Source organism: Triturus cristatus, chromosome 9 (assembly GCF_964204655.1).
Source record: "Triturus cristatus chromosome 9, aTriCri1.1, whole genome shotgun sequence".
In the NCBI taxonomy this organism is placed as follows: domain Eukaryota; kingdom Metazoa; phylum Chordata; class Amphibia; order Caudata; family Salamandridae; genus Triturus; species Triturus cristatus.
Window position 1 is genome coordinate 378,931,778 of NC_140592.1, and position 14,142 is coordinate 378,945,919.

The 14,142-nt window shown below is 41.4% G+C and overlaps 1 protein-coding gene across 1 annotated transcript in view; it reads right to left on the minus strand.

Moving 5' to 3' along the window:
- Positions 1–14,142, minus strand: part of ZNF541 (zinc finger protein 541) — a 1,112,036-nt gene that overhangs the window by 590,439 nt on the left and 507,455 nt on the right. Inside the window, exon 7 of the mRNA XM_085627847.1 lies at positions 1,742–1,906. Coding sequence (XP_085483973.1) covers positions 1,742–1,906 — 165 coding nt within the window. The remainder of the gene's footprint in view (positions 1–1,741; positions 1,907–14,142) is intronic.

A 14,142-nucleotide genomic window follows, 5' to 3' on the forward strand; every position in this document is an offset into this window, starting at 1 on the left:
TAATGGGATGGAGTATGGAGCCCCTCCAGCTGTCAGGAATAATGTTGTTTTCCAAAATGACATTAAACATTGATGCTAGGAAGTCCGCCCATTGTGGGGCAAGATGTTTGAATAATGCCTGTGATAGCCCATTTGGGCCGGGCACAGTCGGCCCGGGACTTTTTGATGACCTTCTCTACTTCGGTTGCAGTAATTATCCATTGTGCCACAGTGGTTTTGTTAGGATAGTTAGGGCTAGCTGTAGGCGTCAAACTGCTCTTGAAGTGAAAAACAAAAATCGATCTGCGCATGTGTCTTATGATCACTGGAGTAAAAAGTATAGTCCCCTTCTCCTCTATTGTTTTTCCTTCAAATATCTAGAAAATTAAAGTTGAGTATCCCTGGGTCATTGTTAAGGGGACAGGGTATTTGTAGCGCATTACTGAGCAATCAATTGGCAATTCAGGACTGTGTCGAAATCTCCCCCAATAATCGGATCAGCCCAGGTGAAGTATGCTATCAACAGAAGCAGTGAGCTGGAAAACTCCTCCCTATTGTCGTTACGGCCATATAACGAGATAAGTGTAATTGAATATGTGCCTAAACGGACTCTCAACCCCATCGCCCTTTCCTCTCTGTCTGTGTATGTCTGATCTATGGTTATGCCCGGCCCCATGACTTCTTTGGTCATAGTAGGGTGGGTCATGTGAAATTGGAGCACAAACCAGTATGAGTGAAGCCTCTTAGTGTCAGGCGAGAAGTTGTGTCTCTTCAATCATAGCAATATCTACCTCTTTAATGTGAAGCCATTTCAAAAGTGCTTTCCATTTCAATGTTTATTAAGTTGGTGCATTTTTAAGAGTGAGGGTAAACTGTTATACTGCCGCTAGCGGTGGTGACTGGTGGACCAGCCCTCTTCTTGACAGCGTGCATACTGCCCCACTGAGGGCCCTTGGAACTCATGCCATATCTGCTAAGGGGAATTGTGCACACCCTGTGATAATGAATGGGGTACGAAACAACAGCAACAGAACAAAATCTTTACAACAATAAAAGAACATAACCATAAACAAAGAAATAAACAAGACACAGTGGCTGGGTGGTACACATCAGCAAAACTGAGAGGGCAGCTCAGGAGATGACCCCAAGGAGCCTACCCGTACACTGCACAAACGTTGCACAGGATATGAAAGCAAGTTTGCGAAAGGGAGAAGGGCAGCCATCGCAGGAAAGGATGGTGGGCACGACTAGTATACTCCTGCTTGGAATAAGCAGCGGAGCCAGGGACACGCTTTAGGAGAGGCGAATCCCCCCAGTCTCAGCAGCCAGTGTCCTCCGAGGGCAGATCCGATCTTTGCTTATGCCACCGTGCAGCTAACTTGGACACCCTAAGTGTTCTCATCGGAGCAAAAGACGACTCAACCGCGAGGCCCCATCCGCGTCTGCTGCTGCGGCCCAATTCACAGCGATTCCCGTATCCTGCGGTCTATTGCATCGGCGGCCGCTCTCTGCCCCCATGATGTCAGTTAGCCGGCAGGACCGGACATAAACAGGAGCCCCAGCTCGGGAGCTCTGGCGAGCACTCTATTATGGGTCCCCTCCTAGGCCACACCCCCACCTCTCTTTTATAGCTCACTATAAAGATTGACTAAAACGTAATTCTCACTTCTCAACTCTCAAATATCTTTTTGACACCAATCTTATAGCGCGGAGTTTTTCAAATGTATAAACTGTTAAAAAGATGTTGGTTCATATTGCTCACCTTGTTCTCTTTCTCTGCGTTTGTTTCTGTCACTGGAACAGAAACAGGCATTACCAAAGGTGCCACCAATGGATTTTCCAACGGTTTCACGCTTCCCGGAGAAATCAATTCAGACTCCTGCAGCATCCGTACACTTTGTGTACTCAATCTGTCTGCACTGCACAGCTAAAGAGGCAAATCAAAATCAGCTATTAGGAAATATTTTTAAGTTTTTCTCTAAAATATAAACCTTTTCACACTAGGCTTCAAATACAGTATCCTTTAAAAGTCATTTTTGGTCAGAAACTCCATGCAAGGTATATGTATCATGATTTTAGAGTTATATGTCACTTTCTTTAAAAGGTAAATGTCTAAGAACAAAATTACTTAAAATCTGTAAGCCCAGTATTAATGTGATTACTACTTGGTATACTATTTTTCCAGATGAATTTGGTGTATATACTTTGATGTTCTGCATAGTATTTACTTTTGTGTACATTAGTTATCCTTTTTTCAGAGTAAAAGCACTGTCAGGGCAATGGTTTATTGGGTGTTATTATGAGTGTTACGAGCTCTGAAGTTCCAACTCACTTCACCTCCCTGAGCGAGACTTGGACTGCTTTGGCATTGCTACCGTTAGAAACAAGTGCTGAAGATGTGTGCTTGGTTTCCAACTTGCGGTGACAATAGTATAGTGACCCCCGGGGTGACAATCAGGCCGTGTGAGTCCCAAAGGAAGATGACCCAAGGCAAATAAAGAACACCCTTGCATGAAAATATTCTAAGTCAAAACCATAATCATAATTTAGTAATCATTAGAGATAAGCAAAAAGGTTGTTTGTCAGTTTAAATCAGTATCAATATAGCTCCCAAAACAGGAGAAGAGTCTATGTATAAAATAAAATGACAATCCAACAGAGGGACTGACCAGTATGAAAGGAAGGAGAGGTCTAAGTCTAAATCAAATAAACAGACTGTTATAACGCCTCCCTTCTTAAAAGCAAACAAAAGGTCTGTAAAATATCTAAGTGCAAAGTCAGCAAGAGATTCAACATGATGGCTGCATCTGAAGAGTGGGGGGAAAGCTATGAGCATAAATTAAATAACAGGCTATCATAGACTGCCTTCTTAGAAACGAGCAAAAGGTCTGGTATACATCCCAGAAAAGGTATATTTTATAGGTTCAGAAGAGTAGGAAATTCTGCTCTCAGCATGGTTTGAAGTGACACCATAGGGCTCAACTAATAAAGTTAAATGGGATAAACAAATCAACATTACAGAACGTATGTTACATAAAAGAGGCTATTCTTGAGCCCACCCAAGACATTAAATAATAATGATCCCCTTTACCGTACATACAAGGGACATGACACGCTACGATTTAACAATAGAGCATTTAAAATGAATAAACACATAGTTGTCGCTGCAGGAAGCAACAGCCTTGGTATTTACAACATTACAAAAACATCTCTGACATGACTTCCTTCGAAATACAAGTTAGATACAATACGAGAAGCTGCACCACAACATTAATCCCATTTCAACTATTTTCTGTTGATGAAAAAGAACTCCAGCAGGCCTTTAAACGTGAAGAATAAAACACCACTTCTTTTTCTAACTGCAAAAGTGCATGTAACTACAGCCTAAGGCCCGGTTATCTCAACTTGAGACCTGGTTATGCTAACTTAAACACATATGAATAAACATTATTTTAATTAATTAATCTAATCTAATAATCCACTTTCTGATGATTTTTTAAATCATTACAAACCACGCTACCTTAACTCTACAATACATCATTCAATTTTAGTTCCTTCAACTTCATCTTTTCCAAGGCTTTTAATTTATCATACATTTTTGCTTTAACTTAATCGAGTTCAATGTCTACTTTGTTTCTTTATCTGGTCATCGTCTTCTTTTCCAATCACATTTCAATTTATCTCTCAGACAAATAACTTCAATAAGTTTCAGTAGAAGAAATATACCAATTACACTGAGAATAATCATAAAAGTAGGGGTTAGTATCTTCTTTAATACATCACCAATCCATTCAGCCATCCTTGCAAGCCATTTACCAATCTTATTGGACAATTATCCAATATATAATCTCTACCCACAATATATTTACAACTACACTCACTCATTGTATTCATTTCAGAAGTTTATCATTCATCATGTTTCTCATGCATAATACAAATAACTCCTTTCTTCTCTCAAGTAATTCTAAATCTAAGATGTATCTTTGAATTTCTAAATCTCTTCGCAACTTCTTCCTGTTATTGAACCTCTAACTTCACTAATTTTCACTCTCCTTTCATTAAAATCTCTAATAAAATTATGCTCCACATCAGTAAAACTTACACACACTCTTTTTGTTAATTGGTTTAGATCCTCGTTTTACCATAAAAGGTCTATTTTTTCTTAATTTCTGGTAACAAGTTAAAAGGCAAATCATATTTCGTTTGTATTCCACAAATGGATCCAGCTCTAACAAAATTGACAAATAAACCATTACACGATATGACAAGTTTATGGAGAGTTGAAAGTAGGCCACCCCATTCTGCAACAGAAATCTACAGGTATATACAAATATAACAATCAGTAATGTGTGCTATACGCTGATATTCAGTAAACAGATTAACAAGTATACCCCCATACATTTTCTACACAACAATCACTATGATCTAATCTGCCATCTATGTTCAAATCTGATATAATCTAGTATCTATTATACTTTGTAACATTACTATGATAACATTTTATTTTATCTTCAGAAGCGTATCCAAATCCATTTTATCCACACTCAGTGTGGGAGGGTATGCTCAGACGTGAGTCCCTTGCTCATTGCACCATCAGGATTCAGGCAAGCCGGGCCGATGAAGGCTGTGATGCCAGAAACCGGTCCCCGGAAGCTTGTTTCCTTCCCAGTATAAGAATTGGCTTGGTAGTTTGGTTTGCCCTGTTCCCATCATGCACTGTGACAGGTACAGACTAATTTGCATGTAGCCAGGTTCTGAGCTGGGATGGTGCAGTGAGCTAAAAAACGGTGATGGATTAAAACCATGATCTCTTGACTTGGTAAGAGTATTCTGCATCATTCAGAAACTCTGTCCATCACCACCCCCTTTTTCCCAAATACATGAGGATTCTCCAACCTTTTGTTTAATAAGAGCTACTTATGTTGAATGGAAGTCATCGCAAGTTATTGATAATATTAGTGTTGTAACAGTGGCCACATCGGACAAGATTACATTAGTGGCCACCTATGCACGATTACTAGTAGTGATGACCTCAATGCATTAGGCAGGGTTGCCAGCATCAATATTAAAAAACGTATTTGTCAATTTGGAATGAATCTACGGAGGTGATACAGGTAAGCCAGTGTCTTAAATTAGTTACAAGTCTCCCCATATGATTTATCACTCAAAAATCATTTTTAGACATATTTTGGAAATCCCGCCATTATTCTTCAAACATCATCTTAAGACTTCTGAAAATACACATATTGTCGTCTTGGATACACAATTTTAGCATACGTATATTAATTCAACCAAGGATAAGGTTCCAACTTAGTAGGCTGGAATGCACATAGAAGAGCTACTTACAGGTAGTTCCAGAGCTAACAGTAGCTCTCAATCTACTCGTTGGAGAAGTCTGGTACACACTCACTAACAGATCGATTAAAACTAATAAGATCAGAATCATAAAGATAAAGTTACTTACATGCAATAACAATATTTCTGGGGGATACTCTATTTACCTGCAGATTCCCCACCTGCAGAATAATCCTTGGCTTCAAACTATATCTGGAAACGTCAAAGCTCTCACCTCTCCGGTAAGGAGCAATGACTCCGGAACAATGCCAGAAGTGAGGTCAGGTGACATTACCAACGCAACTTAGAATCCACTCCAGTATAAGGACGTCAGATTCCATCCATTTTTTCCAAGCCTTCAAGGCGATCAGGCAGTCTGACCTCAGTAGAGTAGTGCAGGGCCTAAATATATTTATTTGGAATCTTACTAACTTTCTCTATACCAATCCATCAAACAGGGAGGCGGAAGGATCAGTGAGGTATCTGCAGATAGAGAGTATCCACCAGAAAGATTTTTACTGCAGGTAAGTAATATTTTCTTCTGATGGATACTTCTACCTGCAGATTGCTCACCTGTAGAATAGAATACCAACCAGTACCCTAAATAGGAAGAGGGTTGGTGGATGATTATAAAAGAAATTCCTGCTGGATAGACCTGGCAAAGTAACCATCCCTGTGGGCTCTGGAGTCCAGACAGTAATGCATGGCGAAAATGTCTAGTGCTGACAATGGGGCTCCTTTGCATATGTCTGCAATTGGGACCCCTCTTGCCAGAGCTGAAGTGGTGGATTTAGCCCTCATGGAATGGGCCCTGATCCCTTCTGAAGGTTCCTTCTTAGACAAATTGTAGTAGGTCTTGTTGCAGGAGATGATCCACCTTGAGAAGGTTCTTTTCTGCTCTGCCCTTCTTGATACCACAGTATCCCACAAAGAGTTGTCCATCCGGACTAATGTCCTTAGTGGGGTCTAGGTAGTAGTTGACCGCCCACCTAGGATCCAACTGGTGCAACTGCTCTTCCTCCTTAATGGGATGGAGCAAGGATAAAAGGTTGGGGGGTGATAGATTGTCCCAGGTGGAAGGAAGGAACCACCTTTGGCAGGAAAGCAGCCCTGGTTCACATCACTTACTTGTCTGGGAAAAAGGTAGTGCAGGAAGGATGAGAGCTCAGGACTTGCAGCTTATTCACACTTCAAATATACTCTTATTTTCAACATTAACATCCATAAGGTCAACTATGAAGGGGCTCAAAAGTAGTCTCCATATAAAAAAATTAGAACTAAATTTAGGTCACACTGTGGCACAACAAAGGGAGTGGAAGGATACAGATTAGTCAGTCCTATTAAAAAATGTACACATGGAGACTTAAAAAGGGGCAGCTGGTGAGGCAGACAGAGGAACGCAGCCAACACTGCTAAATACCCCTTGGCAGTATCAACAGCACAACCTCTCTAAGCAAGGGACAGCACAAACTGAAGAACCTGAGATAGCCTGGTCTGCATGGTATTGAAACTGCGCACCACACAGTAAATTGTTCCATCTCTTAGAGAAAACAGTCTCAGTGAAGGGGCGGAGTGCTGAACGGATGACGGTCCACCACCTCTAGTAGCAGCCACTGCTTGCGGAGGCACCACTGCAGGCTCCTCATATGCAAACATCCACGCATGACTAGGAGAATATAGGAAGCCGCAGAGCTATGAATCTTAGGATCCTCAATACCAAAACTCACATGCCTCACTGAATTGATGGGACCATGTCCTGAATGTCTTTGACCCTCTGAGGTGAAGTAACGGCTCAGAGAAGGGTGGTGTCCAATCCTGACTCTATAAACTGGAGTTGTTGGAAGGGCCTCAAGGGGGATTAGGGATTGTTGATGGAAAAGTCCAGGTTAAACAGCAGGGATGCTGCCAACTGCAGATGGCGCAAAACCATCTCTTGCAAACCAGCCTTGATAAGCCAGCCCTCCGGGTACGGGAAAATGGGAATGTGCAACCGCCCGAGATGGACCAAAACCACCAGCATCACCTTGGTGAAGACTAGAGGTGCCAATGCTAATTCAAAGGGGAGTACAGCAAACTGGTAATGAGTAGAGCCCAATACAAACACAAGTACTTTTGGTGGGACCTGAGGATTGGGATGTGAAAGTACGCATCCTGCAGGTCCAGTGACACTATCCAGTTTCCAGCTTCCAAAGCCAGTAACACCTGAGCTAAGGTCAGCACCTTGAACATTTTGTTTTTGAGGAAAAAGTTCAATTCACTGAGGTCCAGGATCTCAGGCACACAGCCGTTTTTCTTCGGCACAAGGAAATATTAGAGATAGCATCACTGGCTTCTTTCCTGCTCTGGCACTAGCTTCACCGCTCCTTTCTTGAGGAGCGCTGCCGCCTTCTGCTGTAGGATGTCAAAGCAATCTGAAGCGGAAGAGTAACTGGGGGAGGGATGGGGGTGGGCCCTAAAGGAAAGGGAGGGTGTAGCCTCTTTCTACTAACAGTAGGATTTACTGGTCCGAAGTAATGGCCTTTCAGGCCAGCCGAAAGAAGGACACCCGCCCCCCCTCTTCTCACCCACAGGCTCCAAGTGTGTTAGGAACAGCAAACTAAGACTGCTTTTCCTAGGAGTGCAGTTAAAGAAGAAGAGGAGGAAGAGGAGGGCTGCTGGGAGGATCCACAGCACTTTCCCCTGGCTCTGCCCCTGTATTGAAGAGCCAGCAGATTCTGGGGCTGCTGTGCTGTGGCTAATAGGGTTGCCTTTGCTGAAAGCAGAATCCTCTGGTGATATTGCATCTGCCTTTCCCCCTCTGGCATTGGTGGCCTAGCAGTAAACTCAATTTCTATCTCTGGCATTGTGTTGAGGCCATTGGAAGTGGACAATCCAGAAGTTTGTAGGCATTGTCAGCCAAAGGAGTGGAGCCCGAGTCAAAAATGTCATGTATCCTTTGCCTATAGTTTTCTACCTCCATAAAACTTTGAGACTACTTTCTGGACCTATGCTGAGGGAGAGGGTCTGTGGTGGTGGTGGAAGCTCTGATGTGTCCGAGTGTGGCTTCGATGGTCGTAGCAGAGACAACTTCTGCAGTGGCATCGGCCACAACGTTGATGGCAGGATAGTGTAGTTGGCTGCTGTTATAAAAGCTGGAGTAGGCATTAGGGCCACTGGCCTGACGCTGTACGACGCCTTAGGCATAAAGACAGAGAGACCTAAATGGAATGCCACTCCAGATGGATTCGAAGAGCGGGCGAAAATACCGAACGTAACATTAAGATACTCTGCTGGATCATTGCCAGGAGATGGCGGCAGGAATTTTGATGTCTGTGGAGCCAGCACCGATTGATCCGGCTGGAAGAGGGCTGGTGATGGTGCAGTCAATATAATGGGTTCACAGGTCGGGTACGGCTGAAGAGCAGGCACAGAGCTACCAGTAGCAGGGTCTATGGGCCCTATTTCGGCTAACTTCGGCTCCAAGGATGAAGATCCTTTGGTGGACCAAAGTCGTTTGCAGTGCTTAACTCTTCCCAATCGCTTCTTGTGTTTCTTCTTCTTAGTCTCCAAAGAAGGGGACTGTGACCAGGTCTAGATCAGCGACGACGGCTTCTTGTCGTGGGCCCGGGCCATGAAGAGTTTAGTTTGTCTTTCTTAAATGGCTTTTGGGTGGATACTGAACAAAGAGTCGCAGTCATAACAGTCATGGTTGGAACCCAAGCACCACAAACAGGTGGAATGGGGGTCACTGATGGACATCTGTCCCTTGCAGTCCCTGAAGGGCTTAACGCCAGAGCGCTTGGGCAGAGACATAGCACTGCACTTTTTGTGAATACATTTTTGTGAGGAAACTTCACAACTCTCTGGAGTGCGAGCTCAGGATAGGCATTGAAGGCACACAAAAAACGTGAACTGATGTCATTATGCTGGGGAGGGAGCTATGTGGCATCGGTGAAGTCACCTGACACCACTTCTGATTCAATTCCAGAGCCAGCGTCTTCTACCAGCCACGTGAGAGCATTGAAGTTTACAGATTCTGTCAGGTGCTTGGGATTATTCTGCGGGTGAGTAATCTGAAGATAGAAGTATCCATCAGAAAACTATTTTTAGAGGAAAGCACACTTTGTTGCATGTAGCTAAGGAAAGCACAGGTTCAGTATTTAACTGGATACCACGGGTACAAAATTAATCATCTTCAAAGTAGCATTTACTATTAAAAAATGAGAGCACATACAAAAATCTCTGACTCAATGTCTAATTCAAGTTATTTAATTACACTATGAAAAATCAAAAATGACAATTTTCTTCTTGAATTCAAAAATTTAGTTCCATTACTCCATCAGTATATCATTCAATGCCGATTATCATTGTTCGCAGTTCATGTCTATTCGTGGTGGTCCATCCAACAGAAATTGATAGTCTCTCAGGTCAATATCTCTCTTCTGGTTCAACCTTTGCCAAATATAGCCATTCAGGAGCTGAGTACTTCTGGTTTAGCACTCTTGCTGACCTCCTGACCTCGGGCTTTTCAGTGCTTTGCAATGCTCTTTTTCCTTCTGTCACAGCTTCAGGCCAATCAGCTCAATACATGCTTCCATCTTCAGACAGATTTGTTCCAATTAGCTCATTTTCATCTTCATTTGTTTTATGATTCACACAACTTGCAACTGAACACCTTGAGTTGCTCTTGGGGTTGTCAGAGTTTGAGTTTTTGAAGTCTGATTTTCTTGTTCTTTTTTTTTTTGCTTCTTGTTCTTCTTGTGCTTGAACTGTTTGTCATCTGTGTTCTCCTTCCCTTACTGGATCCACATAGTGAACTCAAGTTTGACTCTGTGAATTAGCAGTTTGTGTCCCCACTTCTTCATCTGTAGTCTTCATGCTCTTTGTGTGAGATGCGTGGATCCAAAGTAGCGGACCTCCACACTTCACAGCAGCATTCCTCACCAAGCTCCCTTGATAAAGGCCTTTCCGATGCAATTTTTAACAATGTTTACTTAAATGTTTCTTCACCACTACTCAGTCACCAGGTTCTAGGCCATGGCAGGGTTCTTCATTTGCTAAATGTTTGGCAAGATTCACCTAATGATGAGATAGAGAGCACCAGATCAGCCAAACTCTTGAAGTAAGACAGAACCAAATAATCAGTAAAATTCACAAGTGCAGCTGAAGGAATACCAGGAATAATCATAGCTTGGCCTAATAGGTCCTCAGGAGGAGCCAAGCCTGTAGTCTTGTTGGGTGAGCTCCTCAAACTTAACAAAACTAAGGGAAGGGCATCTGGCCATTTTAACCTCGTTGATGCACATACTTTTGCTACCTTTGCTTTCAGGGTATCGTAGGTCCCCAGTACTAATGCTTTTGAATGATATACATAAAGTTTTAGCTCCACGTTCAATGCCATGCAAAGGATCTTATTATTTCATTCTTAAAATGAATTCCCCTACCTGATTACAAAGAAGTTGGTAAACCAAATCTAGAGATTAACTTCCTCAAAAAAAGCTTGGGCATAGAGACAGCCTCACATCTCCTGTTTGGGTATGCCTCGACCCACCTGCTGAACTGACAGAAAACCACCAATATATGCCTCAGACAATTGAAACGGCCATTTCAACAAAATATATTTGTAATCTTCTGACTTCCCTATATGACTCATACATGTGTTTTCTTCCTTTCCAATATTCATTGGCTGACAGGTAACACACCTTTAACTTAATGTTTCTTCTGAATAGTGACTTAACTTAAAATCTCGTAAAAGTTGATAACATACAGTCACGTACCACATGTGTAGGCCAATAAAGAAATCTTGCCATCTGCAACAACATGAAATCAGGTAGTACGGCCCTGCTATCTCCTGAAAACCAGACCTTGTTTTTATCCTTTGAACATCCTGCATTTTCTCAACTTTTCTTTTCATTCTCTGGCACATCATTTTGCAGTCCCCATAACTGCTTGAGTGAATGAGCTGACAGACAAGAAATTATTATCATATTCTGATTTTTCATTTGCTCCCAATCTACCAAGCACAAGAGCAAAGTACTTTGCAATTTCGCATGCAAAATTATTTCTTACTGAAATCATATCATCTCCACTCTTGTGTGCTGTACATTTTACCACAGCAATCTTCTTTAGAAACTGCAATGCTTCTAATAAATCCAGAATTTGTGGCCCATTTCCTAAGGGGGTGCCAGTGGATGTTAGGAAAGCTCTTTATGACCATAATTGTCCAAAATCATTGACCACTCCAAAACAGTTTGTGCTACCTGTATAGAATATAACACTCAATCCATTAGCTATGCAGAATGCTCTTGTCACTACAATTAATTTTGCCACCTACGCTGAACTTCTATCATACAAGCATGAAGATTCCACAATAAATTTCAATGTGCAAACACATATGCTGCTCAAAGAGTTCCATAATGGTCTCTCAGACAAGAACCATCCACAAATAAAATTAAATCAATTGAGTAGAGTGGGACATTATGAATATTCCTGCCTTGGTTATGGTGCACAATTATGTCACATCAATACAATCATGGTAATTCTCATCAATTTCTTTATCAGCCTCCTCCCTTGGCAGTGGCAGATATATCGCAGGATTCAGCGTAGTGTAATGTTTAATTGAAAGATTCCCTGCTGCAAAAATTATCTGCTCAGATTTAGTCAAGCAACTGTTTGTAAGGTGCTGAATACATGTGAGTCAGTAATGTCTCAGTTGAATGTGGAACCAGTACATTAAGTGTGTGTCCCATCACACTTGTCTCACTTTTTATAATTGCCAAAGAAGTAGCTGAAACATTCCAGTGGAGGACTGAAAATGAATAACCTTCTCTTTCATGGCAGAATAAATAAAACATTTTCTTGTAATTTGGCACTCCTAGAGCAGGGGTGTTACACAACCTGTGTCTGAGCTCTAGGAAAGCTTACATACATTCATTGTTTCAAGACACCAGGTCCCTCACATCAATTTGATTCAGCCTCCATAAACGCTTGGCAATCAGAGAAAAGTTTTTGAATCCACTGTAGACAGTAGACAACCATCGCTAAAAAAAATCCTTACTTCTCTCTGTTTTGTTTTTGCGTTCAGTTTAGGATGGTAAATATTTATTCTTTGGACACTTTTCTTACTGCCGTCTCAATTTGGTATCCCAAACAAATCACTTCCTTCTGACAATACTGTAATTTCGCAGGAGACACGTTTGGCCCATTTACGGCCAGACGGCTTAACAGGGCAATTGCGTCAAGTATACAACCCTCTATAATTTTAGCTATGACTAACAGGTCATCAATGTACTGAACTAGCACTGAGTCACAGGGCAGATTTGGACTTTCCAGATATTTGTTCAGGATTTGGGAGAAAATTTAAGGAATTTCCGTATGGCATTGTGGTATCTTAAACCAAACCAGAATTCTAATATAGAATCTGAACACGGATCGATATTGACTATTCTCATGAAAAGAAATAACGAAAAATACTTGACACGTATCTATCACCATAAACAACATCCAGTATGAAAGCAAGGCAGAGTCAAGGTCTAAATCAAATAAACAGACTGTCATACAGCCTCCTTAACAGTGAGCATAAGGTCTGTAAAGTACAAAGTCACCAAGAGTTTCTAAAAAAAGTCTGACTCTAGGGAATAGGCAAAAAGCTTAGAGCATATATCAAATAACAGACTGTTATAGAACCTGACTTCTAAGATGAGAGCAAGAGGTCTGGCAGAAATCCTAGAAAAGGTACATTTTATATGTTCAGAATAGAAAGATACCACACTTTCAGTATGGTGTGAAGTGGCACCACAGGGCTGAAATCATAAAGTTACATAACATAAAGAAATCAGCAGTGCAGAAATTGGGTCGGATAAAAAAGTCTATTGTAGAGAAACCCCAAAGTATCAAATACAGGTTTGGGTGTAGGAAGCAACAGACCTGATTATTGCAACGTTACGAGAACATCTTCAGCATGGTTTCCTTTGAAGCACAAGTTAGCTACTATATGATAAGCTGAACTATAAAATGAATCCCATTTCAAATGTTTTCTGTAAAACAAAAAAGAACTCCAGAAGGCCTTTAAATGTTTAGAATAAGACAGCATTTATTTTTATAATAGCAAAAGTGCATGCCTGTACAGGCATTCTGAGGCTTAGTTATAACCACTTTGGGCCTAGTTATGCTAACTTAAACGCGGACGAAAAAGCATTATTAGAATGTTTAAATCTTCTGTAATAATACTCAATATCTCAAAAAGGTCTGCACTTCGATCTGTGAATTCGCAGATCTGCAAACATGAAATTAAATTGCAGAATTAGGCAAGAAAAATGTGACCTTTTCTGCTCTTAGCAGCAGTATCTGCCCTCTGGGGACACCCACATGTTTTTGTGGGGGACATGGGATTCTGCCCTAGCCCCTTATACCCATTCTTTTTTTTATGATGCATGCTTCACTTCACCGGCATATTGTAATCACCGTCTTTCAATCAATGGGCCTAGATTCTTGAATCCTCGAGTCAATGGTTCCCATATTGAAGGAAGGGGAAAAAGGGCTTCCTCTTCCAAATGAATTTAATGTATCAATTGCACTACCCACAGGGAATTAGAGGATCTAAAACCTTGAAGGATCAGCAAAGTGTAGTAAAGATATACAAAAGTGTTTCTCAGTTTATCTTTTCCAAGCTGGCACAACACCATCTTGTGATGCAAATGCATCAATGACTATTGAATGAATTTACACCAAACCAAACAAAATCTGTCCTTGAAGTAAAGTTTTAGTTTCATGGGAAGTTTAGTATGACTCCATTCAGTAATTCCCAATGAGAGTTGAAATACACTTATTTTAAATTTGCCTTCTGGAAAG